The 17,041-nt window shown below is 47.3% G+C and overlaps 1 protein-coding gene across 2 annotated transcripts in view; it reads right to left on the minus strand.

Annotated features, from left to right (window-relative positions):
- The window catches only part of LOC140387064 (contactin-associated protein-like 5), a 1,365,877-nt gene that overhangs the window by 233,102 nt on the left and 1,115,734 nt on the right, over nt 1-17,041 (minus strand). For both annotated transcript variants that reach the window (XM_072470084.1, XM_072470077.1), the window contains exon 20: nt 14,863-14,996. In XM_072470084.1, the coding sequence (XP_072326185.1) occupies nt 14,863-14,996 (134 nt within the window). The remainder of the gene's footprint in view (nt 1-14,862; nt 14,997-17,041) is intronic.

Genomic DNA, 17,041 nt, shown 5'->3' on the forward strand with positions numbered 1-17,041 from the left:
CTTTGACCGTTCTTTCTTTGTGGTTGAGCTAGTGGAAATATCAATCAACCGTTTCCCCAAAGAGCGAAATCCACCTCTGCTGATGAGAACTTGGATTTGGGATTTGTTTATTGTCACATGTTCCGAGGTACAGTGAAAAGTATTTTTCAGCCAGCAGCTCAACAGATCATTAAGTACATGAAAAGAAAAGGAAATAAAAGAAAATGCATAATAGGGCAACACAAGGTACACAATGTAATTAGATAACACCTGCATCGGGTGAAGCATACAGGGGTGTAGTGTTAATCAGTTCAGTCCATAGGAGGGTCGTTTAGGAGTCTGGTAACAGGGGGATGAAGCTGTTTTTGAGTCTGTTCGTGCGTGTTCTCAGACTTCTGTATCTCCTGCCCGATGGAAGAAGTTGGAAGAGTGAGTAAGCCGGGTGAGAGGGGGGTCTTTGATTATGCTGCCCGCTTTCCCCAGGCAGTCAATGTAGATGGAGTCAATGGATGGGAGGCAGGTTCGTGTGATGGACTGGGCGGTGTTCACGACTCTCTGAAGTTTCTTGCGGTCCTGGGCCGAGCAATTGCCATACCAGGCTGTGATGCAGCCCGGTAGGATGCTTTCTATGGTACATCTGTAAAAGTTGGGGACATGCCAAATTTCCTTAGTTTCCTGAGGAAGTATAGGCGATGCTGTGCTTTCTTAGTAGTAGTGTCGACGTGGGTGGACCAGGACAGATTTTTGGTGATGTGCACCCCTAGGAATGTGAAACTGCTAACCATCTCCACCTCGGCCCTGTTGATGCTGACAGGGGCGTCTACAGTACTTTGCTTTCTGAAGTCAATGACCAGCTCTTTAGTTTTACTGGCATTGAGGGAGAGATTGTTGTTGCTGCACCACTCCACTCTATCTCCCGCCTGTATTCTGAATCGGCGTTATTCGAGATCCGGCCCACTATGGTCGTATTGTCAGCAAACTTACAGATGGAGTTGGAACCAAATTTTGCCACACAGTCATGTGTGTACAGGGAGTATGGTAGGGGGCTAAGTACGCAGCCTTGCAGGGCCCCGGAACTTGCACAATCAGTTGTCTTAAAATCCATTTAATTTGACAAAAGATGGGACATGATCCATTTAAAATAGCATTAGAAATACTTTGAAGTATTCCATAATGATGCAAAGAATTCTTTGTTGCCAACTTTTGTGATAACATGAATAGCTTCACACGTTCAGTGTGCCACCCCACTGTTCATTTGCATATTTATTGCCTGTACAGATCTGTTTAAACCATGCCCCTCCCCAGAAATGTATCTTTTCCCTGCAAAACTTGGCATTTCCCGAAATAAAGTTAGGTATTCTATTCTCTATACCCGTTCACGATCATTAATACATGTTTTGGTCGGAATAAAGCCCCAGCCAAAGCTTCAGTGGAGTTTGCTGATCTTAGCTATCCTATAATAGAGCTATTACCATTGGTAAGTGCTCTCTGGTTGCCATTATCTACCCCATCATTATCAGTTTACAGCTTCCTACTTAGTCTCATGAGTTCTACTTTGATTTCGAGCATGGGATCTCATCTGAAGCTTTCCAAAAGTCAAGATTTACAAGACCAATTATATTACCATTATTGTTTCACACTCTTACATTCTTAAAGATTTCCAAGAGATTTGTTTGACATGTCCTGTCTTGCATAAACCCGCGATGCCTTGAATTTATTAGCATAATTCTCATTAAATCGGAAATACTTTAATTCCTTAATAATTGGAGTGCCCATTTTAGGTGTCAGGCTAACAGGGCTACAATTCTGAAGAACATGGCTCTCACCTTTTCAAACCTGAAGTAACATTTGTTAGTTTTCAGACATCTGCTGCTGTCTGTGTTCAACAAGCCATGAAGGTTGTGCCCAAGGCTCCTTATTTTTATCTTTACACCTTCAAAGTACTCTTCTGTGAATACCTTGGCTGCTCAACATCTCAAAACAGTAAAATTACCTTATTGTACCTTAAGGTTCTCGGGCTGTCTGAGTCAACCATTCAACCTCATCAGCTGAAGACAAAGGTTTACAAACGTCTCGGGGTGGAGACCACCTGTAAATATTGACATACCTCCAGGAACCTATAGCTACTCAAAGGGAAAGCTCCAGCACACGCTTCTATTTGTTTACAAAAATAACTTGTACTTATTGTTATGGGGCAGGTTTTAGAGAACACCAAAGTGTAACATGGAGTTCACCCGACCCACAACTTTTAATATGGGGAGCACAAGGGCCCACTCTACAGGTGTGATGCAACAGAGATCTAAAGTACTTTTAAAACAAAACAATGTTTATTCTATAAATTCAGTTAACATTTTATAAACACACAGTAAACATCTTAGCAACTATCAACTTAAATACACCCCCCAAAGAAGACCATACTCTATAAATAACCCTTAATCTTCCGAGCAACATCCATAAGATAAATACCCTCTTTAACAAAGACATCACGTTTAAATTCTCTACTGAGAGCAGTTATCACTTTTAAATTAGCAAGTGATCTGAAAATATTCTTTACATGCAGAGAGATCAAAATTACAGCTTGTTTGGCTGGCTACAGCTCCAACTCTGAAAACTAAACTAAACACACACTGTAGCTGCCAGCTCAAAAACGAAAGTAAAACAGACAGACAGCCCAGCTCCACCCACACTCTGACATCACTGCAGCTATTTGATAAACATCCATTTCTTAAAGGTACATCCACTACAGCTATTTGATAAACATCCATTTCTTAAAGGTACTCTCGCATGTCATTTTATAGCGCAATAGACCATAAGATAGATGAGCAGTGTTCGGCGATTCGACCCATTGAGACGGCCCCGCCATTCGATCCTGACTGATATGCTTCGCATCCCCATTCTGCTGACTTCTCTCCGTAACCCCTGATCCCTTTATTAATCAAGAACCTATCTATCTCTGTCTTAAAGACATTCAATGACTTGAGGCGGGATTTACCGGCTGTTCACACCGGCGGGTAATTCCGGTCCCATGTCGGCACAAGGGTTTCCTGGCGATGAGGGGTACTGTCACCGGAAAATCCTGTTGACAGCAGCGGTGTCAGTAGATCCCACTGGCGGGCCACCGAAAAACACACGGCGGGGTGGTCGGTAAATCCTGCCCTTGGCCTCCGCAGCCTTCTGTGGCAATGAATTCACCACCCTCTAGCTGAAGGAATTCCTGCTCATTTCTGATTTAGAGGATCGTCCCTTCAGTCAAGACTGGGCCCTCAGGTTCTAGTTTCTCCTACTAGTGGAAACATCTTCTCCAGCTCCACTCTATCTCGGCCTCTTAGTATTCTGTAAGTTTCAATTAGATTCCCCCCTCATCCGTCTCAACTCCATTGAGTGCAGACCCAGAGTCTTCAACCACTCCTTGTATGACAAGCTCTTCATTCAAGGGATTATTTTTGTGAACCTCCTCTGGACCCTCTCCAAGGCCAGCACATCTATGGGCCCAAAACTGCTCACAATATTCCAAATGGGGTCTGACCGGAGCCTTGTACAGCCTCAGGAGTACATCCCTGGTCTTGTATTCTAGCCCTCTCGACATGAATGCCAACATTGCATTTGCCTTCCTAACTGTCAACTGAACCTGCACGTTAACCTTAAGAGAATCTTGAACCAAGACTCCTATATCCCTTTGTGCTTCCGATTTCCAAAGCCTTTCTGAATTTAGAAAATAATCTATGCCTCTATTCTTATACGTAAATGCATAACCTCACACAATTCCACATTGTATTCCATCTGCCACTTCTTTACCAACTCTGCTAACCTGTCTAGCACTATTTGCAGGCTCTCTGCTTCCTCAACACCTCCTGACCCTCTACATATTTTTATATCATCTGCAAACTTAGCAACAATGTCCTCAGATCTTTCTTCCAGATCGTTAATATGTTTCGTGATTAGTTCTTGTCCCAACACTGACCCCCTGCAGAGCATCACCCGTCACCGGCTGCCAGCCTGAAAAACACCCCTTTCTCCCCACTCTCTGCCTTAAGCCTCTATCCATGCCAGTACCTTGCCCCTAACGCCATGGGCTCTTATCTTATTTAGGAGCTTCCTGTGTGGTACCTTGTCAAAGATTTTCTGGAAATGCAAATGTGTCACGTCCACTGCTGTTTAAGAAGGGCGGGAGGCAGAAGACGGGAAATTATAGGCCGGTTAGCCTGACTTCGGTCATTGGTAAGATTGTAAGAGTCTGTTATTAAAGATGAGATCGCAAAGTACTTGGAAGTGCATGGTAAAATAGGACTGAGTCAGCACGGCTTTGTCAAAGGGAGGTCGTGTTTCACAAATCTGTTAGAGTTCTTTGAGGTGGTAACAAGGAGGTTAGACAAAGGAGAACCAGTGGACGTGATTTATTTAGATTTCCAGAAGGCCTTTAACAAGGTGCCGCATAGGAGACTGTTAAATAAGTTAAAAGCCCATGGTGTTCAGGGCAAGATCCTGGCATGGATAGAGTATTGGCTGACTGGCAGAAGGCAGAGAGTGGGGGTAAAGGGGTCTTTTTCAGGATGGCAGCCGGTGACTAGTGGTGTGCCTCAAGGGTCTGTACTGGGACCACAACGTTTTACAATATACATTAATGATCTGGAAGAAGAAACTGAATGCACTGTTGCTAAGTTTGCAGATGATACAAAGATCTGTAGAGGGACAGGTAGTATTGAGGAAGCAAGGGGGCTGCGGAAGGATTTGGACAAGTTGGAGAGTGGGCAGTCAAGTGGCGAATGTGGAAAAGTGTGAGGTTATGCCCTTTGGAAGGAGGAATTTAAGCATAGACTATTTTCTAAATGGGGACATACTTTGGAAATCAGAAGCCAAAGGGACTTGGGAGTCCTTGTTCTCGGTTTTCTTAAGGTTAATGTGCAGGGTAGCACAGTGGCTAAACAGCTGGCTTGTAATGCAGAACAAGGCCAGCACTGCGGGTTCAATTCCCGTACTGGCCTCCCGAACAGGCGCCGGAATGTGGTGACTGGGGGCTTTTCACAGTAACTTCATTGAAGCCTACTTGTGACAATAAGCGATTATTATTATTATTATTCAGTCGGCTTGAGGAGGCAAATGCAATGTTAGCATTCATGGCAAGAGGGCTAGAATACAAGACCAGCGATGTACTTCTGAAGCTGTATAAGGCTCTGGTCAGACCCCATTTGCAGTATTGTGAGCAATTTTGGGCCCTGTTTCTTAGGAAGGATGTGCTGGCCTTGGAAAGGGTCCAGAGGAGGTTCACAAGTGTGATGAACGGTTACTGTAACACCATACCCTTGTCATCATGTAAGGTGATGACCCCTTTAAGACCGGGCTTGGAACCCTGGGAACTCCGCCTCTGGCTCCGCCCATCTGTGAGCCGTATATAAGGGCCGCCTTGTGGGCAGTGCAGCAGTTAGCACACGTCTCGGCTCTAGCCTAGTTCTTAGTTTATTAAAGCCTTCTTTACTGTTCACTCTCTGAGCGTCGTTATTGAGGGTACCACAATTTAATAAACTAAACTACATCAGGATGAACGCAGGCCTAAAACCAGAGAAGCTCAACCTGGAAGCACGGACACCGGAGGCAAAGGAAATTTTTAAATACTGGCTGCGGTGCTTCGAGGCCTACCTGGACTCCTCAGAGACTCCCATCCTGGGGCCACGCAAGCTGTGTCTACTCCACGCCTGGGTGAGTCACAGAATCTCTGCCACGCTCGAAAAGGCGACGACTTATGAAGAGGCGGTCGAGCTACTCCGCAAGCGGTTCGTCAAACCCATCAATGAGGTGCACATCAGGCATCTCCTCTCTACCTGCCGGCAGCGCTCGGGGCAATCGCGAGACGAATTCATCGAGAAACTCACCGCGCTTGCCAGGGACTGTGACCACCAGGATGTGACAGGGGAAGTCCATATGAACCTGCACATCAGAGACGCTTTCGTGTCTGCTCGACCTACATCCAGCAGGGGCTGCTCGAAAAGGGGCAAAATACCTCCAGGACACGCCAACGCTCGCCTCCTCGCTGGAGGTGGCCCGACATAACTTGGGTACGTACCCCGCGGACACTGCAGGACCCCCCGGACTTCCTCAGACTCAGCCGTATTACAAGCCTGCGCCACGCAGCGACCCGCTCATCATGGGGGGCACACCGTGATACTTCTGCGGGCAGGGCCAGCACCCACGCCCACGCTGCCCAGCCCGCTCCGCGATCTGCAGCGACTGCGGGAAGAAGGGGCATTTTGCGAGGGTCTGCCTGGCCAGGCCCAGGAGCCAGAAGAACAACGAACAGCCGGCCCAAAAATCAGGCTCTCAGGCCCGCAGGCCTTGCAATGCGGCTGCGCACCGACCCGACACGCCCCCTTCTGACACGTCATCAGCCTCATGCGAATCATGGGAGCGGCCATCTTCTCGACCCAACACGCGCAGCCGGCGGCGGCGGCCATTTTACGAGTCCGACACGGCTGAGGACTCCGACTACCCGCGAATGGAAGCAATCACCCTCGACCAAACTCGGCCAAAACACCTGGAGAACTCTATGGGGCAGGCCCAGGTCAACGGGCGCGACACTGCATGCCTCTTCGACTCCGGGAGCACGGAGAGCTTTATCCATCCTGAAACGGTAAGGCGCTGCTCCCTGCGCACCCATCCCACATCCCAAACAATAGCCCTCGCATCTGGGTCCCACTCGGTACAAATCAAGGGGTACTGTATCGCGGATCTCTCGATCCAGGGCGCCAAGTACACCCGTTTCAAATTTTATATCCTTCCCCATCTCTGTGCCTCCCTGCTGCTCGGACTGGATTTCCAGTGCAGCCACCGAAGCCTGACACTGAAGTTCGGCGGACCCTTGCCCCCCCTCACGGTGTGCTGCCTTGCGGCACTGAAAGTCGCACCCCCCTCGCTATTCGCGAATCTCACTCCCGACTGTAAGCCCGTCACCACCAGGAGCCGGCGCTACAGTGGTATCAAGTCAGAAGTCCAGCGTTTACTGGGAGAGGGGGCCATCGAGGCTAGCTACAGCCCTTGGAGAGCGCAAGTGGTGGTAGTCCGGTCCGGGGATAAGAAACAGATGGTCGTGGATTATAGCCAGACCATAAACCGATTCACGCAGCATGATGCGTACCCCCTTCCTCGCATCGCGGAAATGGCCAATCGGATCGCCCAATACCGAGTATTTTCCACGGTTGACCTCAAATCCGCCTAGCACCAGCTCCCCATCCGACCAAAAAGACCGCCCCTATACTGCCTTCGAAGCAGCCGACCGGCTCTTCCACTTCCTCAGGGTCCCCTTCGGTGTCACAAATGGGGTCTCCGTCTTTCAAAGGGCGATGGATCAAATGGTGGACGAGTACGGTTTGCGGGCTACATACCCGTACTTGGATAATGTCACCATCTGCGGCCATGACCAGCAGGACCATGACGCTAACCTCGAAAAGTTCCTCCAGACCGCCCGAGCCCTTAACCTGACCTATAATGAGGAAAAATGCTTTTTCCACACAACCCGGCTAGCCATCCTTGGCTATGTCATGAAAGACGGGGTCCTAGGTCCCGACCCCGACCGCATGCGCCCCCTTAAGGAACTCCCCCTCCCCCGCAGCATCAAGGCCCTCAAACGGTGCTTGGGGCTCTTCTCCTACTACGTCCAGTGGGTCCCCATGTATGCGGACAAAGCCCGCCCACTCATAAAGACCGCCACTTTTCCCCTCTCGGCTGGGGCTCAATTGGCCTTCAACCGCATCAAGGCCGATATCGTCAAGGCCGCTATGCGCGCGGTGGACGAAACTATCCCCTTCCAGGTAGACAGCGATGCATCAGACATCGCCCTGGCTGCTACCATCAACCAGGCAGGCAGACCAGTAGCGTTCTTCTCCCAGACCCTCACCGCCTCCGAGATTCGGCACTCTGCAGTCGAAAAGGAGGCACAAGCCATTGTGGAGGCTGTGCGGCGCTGGAGACACTACCTAGCCGGTAGGAAGTTCACCCTCGTCACCGACCAACGGTCGGTCGCCTATATGTTCGATAACACGCAATGGGGCAAAATAAAAAATGATAAAATTTTGAGGTGGAGGATCGAACTCTCCACCGACACGTACGATATCAAGTATCGTCCAGGAGAGCTCCAAGAGCCCCCAGATGCCCTGTCCCGCGGCACATGTGCCAAACCGCAGGAGGACCGCCTGCAAGCCATCCACAATGACCTCTGCCACCCGGGGGTTACCCGGCTCGTCTATTTTATCAAGTCCCGCAACCTACCTTACTCAACCAAGGAGGTCAAGGCCATGGTCAGGGCATGCCAGATCTGTGCGGAGTGCAAACCGCACTTCTACCGGCCAGACAAGGTTTGGCTCGTGAAGGGCTCGGGCCCCTTTGAGCGACTGATTGTGGACTTCAAGGGGCCCCTCCCGTCCACCAATCGTTATGCCTATTTCCTCACCGTTATCGATGAGTTCTCCCGTTTCCCATTCGCCATTCCTTGCCCCGACATGACCTCAGCCACCGTGATTAAGGCACTGCACAGCATCTTCACCCTGTTCGGTTTCCCTGCTTATATCCACAGCGACCGGGGTACATCGTTCATGAGCGATGAACTGTGTCAGTATCTGCTCAGCAAAGGCATCGCCTCGAGCAGAACGACCTGGTATAACCCGCGGGGAAACGGGCAAGTGGAGAGGGAGAACGCGACAGTGTGGAAGGCTGTCCTTCTGGCCCTACGGTCGAGAAGTCTCCCAACTACTCGCTGGCAGGAGGTCCTACCCGATGCCCTACACTCCATTAGGTCGTTCCTCTGCACGGCCACAAATGAGACCCCTCACAACTGATTGTTTGTCTTGCCCAGGAAGTCTACCTCCGGGGTCTCGCTTCCACCTTCTTGATGGCTCCGGGACCAGTTCTTCTCCGGAGGCACGCGAGGAGCCATAAAACGGACCCCCTGATTGAAACGATCCGACTGCTCCACGCCAACCCCAGTTACGCCTATGTTGAGTACCCCGATGGCAGCCAAGATATGGTTTCCCTCCGGGATCTGGCACCTGCTGGATTCCCCACTAGAGACGCCCCTTCCCGCGCCGCTCCACTGCAGGCCCTGGCGCCCCCTACAACACACCCCCTCCCGGCTCACGGTTGGTGAGCACCTACCGTGCGCCCCCCCTAGCGCCTCTCCTTTACACACCCCGCCGGCGCAGGCACCGCTACCCCCGGACCTGCCTAGTCTCCATGCCCCGACCCGGACCGAAGCTCCGACCGCTGTGCTCCCGGATGTACCCTCAACCAGGACGTCCGTGCCCGCCGCACCACCGCCCGAACTGAGGATGTCGTTGAGGACGATCCGGCCTCCGAGACGGATGGACCTATGATGGCACTTCACCCCCGCCAGACTCTTTTTTAAACAGGGGGTGAACGTGATGAACGGTTACTGTAACACTGTACCCTTGTCATCATGTCAGGTGATGTCCCCTTTAAGACCGGGCTTGGAACCCTGGGAACTCCGCCTCTGGCTCCGCCCATCTGTGAGCCATATATAAGGGGCCGCCTTGTGGGCAGTGCAACAGTTAGCACACGTCTCGGCTCTAGCCTAGTTCTTAGTTTATTAAAGCCTTCTTTACTGTTCACACTCTAAGCGTCATTATTGAGGGTACCACAACAAAAATGATCCCTGGAATGAAGAACTTGTCGTATGAGGAACAGTTGAGGACTCTGGGTCTGTACTTATTGGAGTTTAGAAGGATGAGGGGGGGATTTTATTGAAACGTACAGGATACTGCAAGGCATGGATAGAGTGGACATGGAGAGGACATTTCCACTTGTAGGAAAAACTAGAACCAGAGGACACCATCTCAGACTAAAGGGACGATCCTTTAAAACAGAGATGAGGAGGAATTTCTTCAGCCAGTGGGTGGTGACTCTGTGGAACTCTTTGCCACAGAAGGCTGTGGAGGCTAAATCACTGAGTGTCTTTAAGAGAGAGATAGATAGGTTCTTGATTAATAAGGGGATCAGGGGTTATGGGGAGATGGCAGGAGAATGGGGATGAGAAAATATCAGCCTTGATTGAATGGTGGAGCAGACTCTATGGGCCGAGTGGCCTAATTCTGCTCCTATGTCTTACGGTCTTATGGTCAACGGCTTTCCTTCATCTACCTCCCTCGTTACCTCCTCAAAGAAGTCTAACAGATTTATCAGACATGACATCCCTTTGACAAAACCATGCTGACTCAGCGCTACTTTACCATGCATTTCCAAATATTCCACAATCTCATACTTAATAGTGGACTTTAAAATCTTACCAACGACCAAAGTCAGGCTAACCGGCCTATCATTTCCCATCTTCTGCCTTCTTCCCTTCTTAAACAGTGGTGTTACATTAGCCATTTTCCAGTCATCTGGGATCCTCCCTGCCTCCACTGATTCCTGAAAGCTCACCACCAATGCCTCCACAATCTCCTCAGCTATCTCCTTCAAAACCTTGTGGTGTAGTCCATTCTTTCCGGGTGTTTTATTCACCTTCAGACCTTTCAGTTTTCCCAGGATCTTCTCCTTAGTGACGGCCACTGCACTCATCTCTACCCCCTGACTCTCTTGAAGCTCTGGTTTTCCACTGATGTCTTTCACCGTGAAGGCTAATGCAAAGTAACTATTCAGTTCCTTTGCCATTTCTTTGTTCCTCATTACTATTTCTCCAGCCTCATTTTCCAGTGGACCAATGTCCATTCTTGCCCCTCTCTTACTTTTCATATATCGCAAATAACTCTTGAAATCTTCTTTCATATTACTAGCTTGCTTATTTCATCTCCTCCCCCACTTATTGCCTTTTTAGTAGTCCTCTGCTTGCTTTTAACCCAATCCCCTGGCTTCCCATTAATCTTTGCCACATTGTATGCTTTTTCTTTTTCTTTTATGCTATCCCTGACTTCCCTTGTCAGTCATAGTTGCCCCCACCTTCCCCTCAGCATATTTCCTCTTCGTTGAGATGAATTTCTGTTTTGTTTCCTGAAAACCCCCAAAAAATGTCTACCATTGCCTTTCCACTGTCTTCCGTGCTGGGCTCCCCTTCCAATCAATGCTGGTCAGTTCCTCTCTCAAGTCTTTGTAATTATCTTTATTTAATTGTAACACCGTTACATCTGATTCCAGCTTCTCTCTCTCAAACTGCAAGGTAAATTCTATCATATGGTGGTCATTACCCCGAAGGGTTTCTTCACCTTAAGTTTCCTAATCAAGTCTGCCTCAGTACACATAACCAAATCCAGAACTGCCTGTTCCCAAGTGGGCTCTACCACAAGCTACTCCAAAAAATCATCTCTTAGACATTCCACAAATTCCTTTTCTTGGGATCCATTACCAACCTGATTTTCCCAGTCCACCTGCAGATTGAAGTCCCCCAGGATTATTGTAATATTGCATTTCTTATATGCCTTTTCTATCTCATGATTTATTTCCTGCCCCATCTCCTGACTACTGATAGGGGGCCTGTACATAACTTCCCTCAGGACCATTTTTCCTTTGCGATTCCCCAACTCTATCCGCACAGATTCTAAACCTTCCAACCCTATACCGCTTCTCGCTATCGATTTAAGTTCAATTCTTACAAACAAGGCAACCATGCCCCTTTTGCACATCTGTCTGTCCTTTTGATAGGACACATATCCTTGGATATTTAGATCCCAGCCCTGATCCCCTTGCAGCCCACGTCTCTGTGAAGCCCATAACATTGTACCACCCAATTTAAATGTGCCCTACAAGCTCATTTACCTTGTTCCATGCACTGCACGCCTTTAGATGCAACACCCTCAGATCTGTGTTGACCGCTCTCCCACCCCTTCTTATAGTTGTCACAAAATGTTCCGAGGCAGGAAGTCAGAGGAGTGCTTTAATTTGCAACATTTGACACTGAGCTCCATGAAAAGAAGCTTGGTTGAATGATCAAAAGCTTGGTCAAAGAGATTGCAGACTTTAAGAAGTATTGTTATGATCTCAGTCAAGACCAGTGATGTTTTTGGAAGAAAATATAAAAACTCCCATTTATTTTCTGAAAGATTGAAGTCACAAGATTTCATGGCTTAAAAGAACATAATTTTTACTCGGAGTCAAACAAAGCAAAAACTAAAGACTATTTTTGATGCCATCCATATTCTAAGCCCAAGAATCAATTTGTTACATATGAATTCTCTGTGAAATTGTAGTCAGTCATAAACGACAAATTACACATTAAATGACAGATACAACTAAGGGAGATCTTGTGGACTGGCTCAGCTGTCCACTCAGTATATATGTCATCAATCTCAGTCACAAAGTCTTTCAAAACTCTGCCATCCTCAGAAAGAATCTCAGCTTCTCTTCCACGATTTAGCCCGATTCCCAGCTGACAGCAACGTACAACCTACCTGAATTTTTTATTAAATCATAAAATCCCTCAGTGCAGAAAGAGGCCATTCAGCTCATCGAGTATGCACCAACCCTCTGAAAAACCACCCTACCTGGGCCCACTCCCCTGCTCGATCCCCATAACCCTGTAACCTCATTAACCTTTGGACACTAAGGGGCAATTTAGCATGGCCAATCCACCTAACCTGCACATCTTTGGACTGTGGGAGGAAACCGGAGCACCCAGAGGAAACCCACACAGATACAGGGAGAACGTGCAAACTCCACACAGTCACCCAAGTCCGGAATCGAACCCGGGTCCCTGGTGCTGTGAGGCAGCAGCGCTAACCACTGTGCCACCGTGCCGCCTGGGGACACAGTCGTCACCAAATGAGGTACATATCTGTGGAACCTCCAGAACTTTGCTTGTGATGATCTGGATGGTGCGGATCCACCCAAGTTATCTTCAAATAATAGAAATAGCTGCAGAAACTGTGCCTTTGCCCAACCTAAGCTTCTGGATCTAGTCTCTGTCTTCCTCAACCTGCATATACTCCCCAGAGGGATCATCATCTGAGCTCTGCTGTCTCTGTGTACTTTATATACTGCTTCAACCAGTTTCAGTCTCACCAGACATCTTTGTTTGCAATCTCAGTTTCAGTTTTAATTTCTTTAGAAACTGGGAGAGTCAGTTCCTTTCATCAGTTTCCCTTTCCAATGCGGGTATGTCTCAAAAAATAGAAGTTTTGGAACCACAGTATCTTAAAGGAGGAAAGGGAGGTTGTGATAATATGCTTAAAGCAAGTTTGTACATAATGTTATGCACAACCTCCGACCACTAGGTGCCAGTGTAAACTCACCAGGTGACCCTGCAGTTGGGGTGTTGGGAGTAGGTCGTGCTGGAGAATAGACATGTTTTGCAGTAGCTCTACAAAAGTGTGCATAGTTTATTATTTTATTTATCCTAGTTATCTTATCACATATTTGTTCCATGATAAATTATTTAAACTGGATGTTCTGCAGTTCATCAGTCACTTCGACCAGTCTACAGAACTTGACAGAGGTAGTGAGGAGGAGAGGTTCAGGGAGGAAATTCCACAACTTGGGGCCCAGGTAGCTGAAGGAATGTCCGCTAATTAAAATCGTGGGTAGCTAACGAGGTTAGCCCGCCGGCAAATACAGAAACAAAAGAGAAATATTCGGACAATTGCACAAAACTTTGATGACCATATGGATGCCCGAATAGATAACTGGAGAATGAAGTTTTCAGTTCGAACAACTGTCTTCTAAGCTCAAGTAAGTATTGCTCTTATTCATTGTAACTGAAAATGAAGATCCCAATTAAAATGAATCACAGCACCCACTGGACAGTATCCTTCTTCAATAATTCACACTAGTCTTTGAGCTGTACGAGCAACATCCAATTAGATCATGTCTACACCATTAATTAACTGACTCCAGAAAATTGAATAATTAGGCTTTGCATTGTAAGAGAGCCAAGACAAAGCCACGATTTGATGAATTATTAATCATCCTTTTCCCCCAATGAGTTCCAGGCCAGACTCTGATCATGGCATTGTTCAACCACGTGACTGTCTCAGCACGGGCTCCTCAGAACTAATGTCACCAGTGGCATCTCTGAGCCAGCCCGATGTGGAATGAGCACAGGAGCTGCTCAAACCATTACCCCCCCCACTCAAACCTTAAAAGGATCATTTGTTTCTGACAATTCTCTGTGCAGTTACTGCAAAGTGTTCCGTATGCTTATAATGAATTTCAGAAAACTCAAACCGATCTAATTCCATACATGACGGATGCTTATTGACAGATGAAAAGCAGCCCCCACATCACTCGCGCAGATCAAGTGTCAACCCGAGTCATTTTTTTTTGCCTTTAGTTCAGAGATGGTCGCTTTCCCTCTGAGCCTCCAGGGAAGCCTGCTTTGGTTCCTTTTTTTTTAAAGTTGTGTAGCGTGGCTGCAGGGTGCAAAAGCTAAAGGCAGCCGTCACAATGATGAATGTCTCGCCAAGCCAATCTTGGGTTGTTGCTGAAAGCACAAAGGCTGCGAAATTGAATGTTTGCGTACAGAGAGGTAAACTCAGAGCCTTCCTGCAGTGTATTCATTATCCAGAACATTTTCCAAGTTCTCTGGATCAGCGGGTGTTGGTTCGTACTATTTTTGAAGTTCTGATCACAAGGGCTAGTGCTCTTGGCAACCACACAGCCTTAGAGAAATTCTGATTGCCTTAAAGGAAGAAGGAAGGAAATCGAATGACTTGTATTTATACGATGCCTTCATAACCTCACAACAGCCCAAAGCACAATCTCTGGACACATGATTACTTTGGAGGCAGTAACCCAAGGTTACTCAAGATTATCATGTAGCCAAACCCGAAGGATCTGCAGTTTGCATGGCTGACACACTTAACATCCAAATGATGTGCGTAACCACAGTATTACCACCGACAATGGAATCAAATGTTCTTTTAAAAAAGTGCACTACTTAATGTTGTGTATTACCTGAATGTAGATGTCCTTCCCTTCTCGATTGATCTTGACACTGTGAAGCTGGCCATTTGCCCAGTTTCTGGTATCAATGCTCAAGAAAACAGGATCTTTATCACCATCCAGTTTGTATCTTACTTGAAAGCTCCCTGGAAGGAAAGAGTTGATTGATTTCAATTGAGGAGAAATGATCTGCTTCGCAGGATATAAACACAGGTCAAAATTAAAATACCAAATCAGTTTGTGTATTCAAGAAAAGATAATTATGTTAAATAAAAAAACACGTGTTCAGGTATACAGCAAAACACGTATTCAACCTGCTTACTCATATGATAAAATCTGGCATCTCTAACAGTGGAAGGTTTTTTTTTTATTCGTCATATTTGTTCATTTGTCATTTTAATGTGCTTTTATGTTCTATCTAAGTCATATTTTGAACCAATAACTTACCATTCAATACCATCCAATGTTGCAGCAGTATAGAACGTTAGTTAGGCCACACTTGGAGTATAGTGTTCAATTCTGGTCGCCACACTACCAGAAGGATGTGGAGGCTTTAGAGAGGGTGGAGAAGAGATTTACCAGAATGTTGCCTGGTATGGAGGGCATTAGCTATGAGGAGCGGTTGAATAAACTCGGTTTGTTCTCACTGAACGAAGGAGGTTGAGGGGCGACCTGATAGAGGTATACAAAATTGTGAGGGGCATAGACAGAGTAGATAGTCAGAGGCTTTTCCCCGGGGTAGAGGGGTCAATTACTAGGGGGCATAGGTTTAAGGTGAGAGGGGCAAGGTTTAGAGTAGATGTACGAGGCAAGTTTTTTACACAGAGGGTAGTGGGTGCCTGGAACTCGCTACCGGAGGAGGTGGTGGAAGCAGGGACGATAGTGACATTTAAGGGGCATCTTGACAAATACATGAATAGGATGGGAATAGATGGATACCGGTAGCACAGGGCAGCACGGTAGCACAAGTGATTAGCACTGTGGCTTCACAGCGCCAGGGTCCCAGGTTCGATTCCCCGCTGGGTCACTGTCTGTGCGGAGTTTGCACGTTCTCCCCGTGTCCGTGTGGGTTTCCTCCGGGTGCTCCGGTTTCCTCCCACAGTCCAAAGACGTGCAGGTTAGGTGGATTGGCCATGATAAATTACCCGTAGTGTCCATAAGGGTTGGGAGGGGTTATTGGGTTGCGGGGATAAGGTGGAAGTGAGGGATTAATGTGGGTCGGTGCAGACTCGATGGGCCGAATGGCCTCCTTCTGCACTGTATGTTCTATGTAATTCTATGTAATTCTATGATACGGACCCAGGAAGTGTAGAAGATTGTAGTTTAGTCGGGCAGCATGGTCGGCACAGGCTTGGAGGGCCGAAGGGTCTGTTCCTGTGCTGTACATTTTTTTGTTCTTTGTTTGTTCTATTAATGTATTGGAAAATACACTGCTCAACCACAGCAACACATTTATTGTCCTCTGTGCTACAGATAAAATAATAAATTGGATTCATGTTTATTTTTGCACCCATTTTCCCTGTCCCGCCATGCATCTGTACGGTTAATAGTATCTTACATGGTTCACCTTGATTGGAAGTTGGAGATTTGGGCCAAATGTTGCTGGAAAAATAACAGCATGCGCGCCATTATTAATGTGCACATCAGCAGGTTGAGGGAATGGGGAGACACTCTTTTCGATGGGGAGTTATGAATCTTCAGAACATTCTGGTCAATTTACACCTCTCAGTCTTCTCCCTGAGTCTTCCCATCGTGTTTATGGGCTTGCAAGGTTTGCGTATTAATTGCCCATTAAACCTACCGCAGAATGTTATGGCTCACAATTAATATTGCAAACACCATTTAAATGATGTGGACCATAATTCTCCAGCCGTTGGAATTCTCTTTTCCCTCTGGCAGAGCACCCCGGCACGCGGGTTTTCCAGTGCCCTGGGATGGCTTCAATGGGAAATCCCAATGACAAGCAGCGGGAAGGAAGAATCCCGCCCTTAGTTAATGACGCGCCACCGAGAAACACGCCCATGATATTTATTAATATACTGCCAATAAATCTCTCCTTGGTCCAGAAAGGGAACAATTTAAGTTGCTGAGTCTCATTCCTGCATGTAGCAAATTGTTGTTCAAGATTTTAAATTGTCAAATGAGCATTTATTAGATTTCTGATCATCGAGGGAGTAAAATGTTATGGCGG

Source organism: Scyliorhinus torazame, chromosome 2 (genome assembly GCF_047496885.1).
Source record: "Scyliorhinus torazame isolate Kashiwa2021f chromosome 2, sScyTor2.1, whole genome shotgun sequence".
Taxonomy (NCBI): domain Eukaryota; kingdom Metazoa; phylum Chordata; class Chondrichthyes; order Carcharhiniformes; family Scyliorhinidae; genus Scyliorhinus; species Scyliorhinus torazame.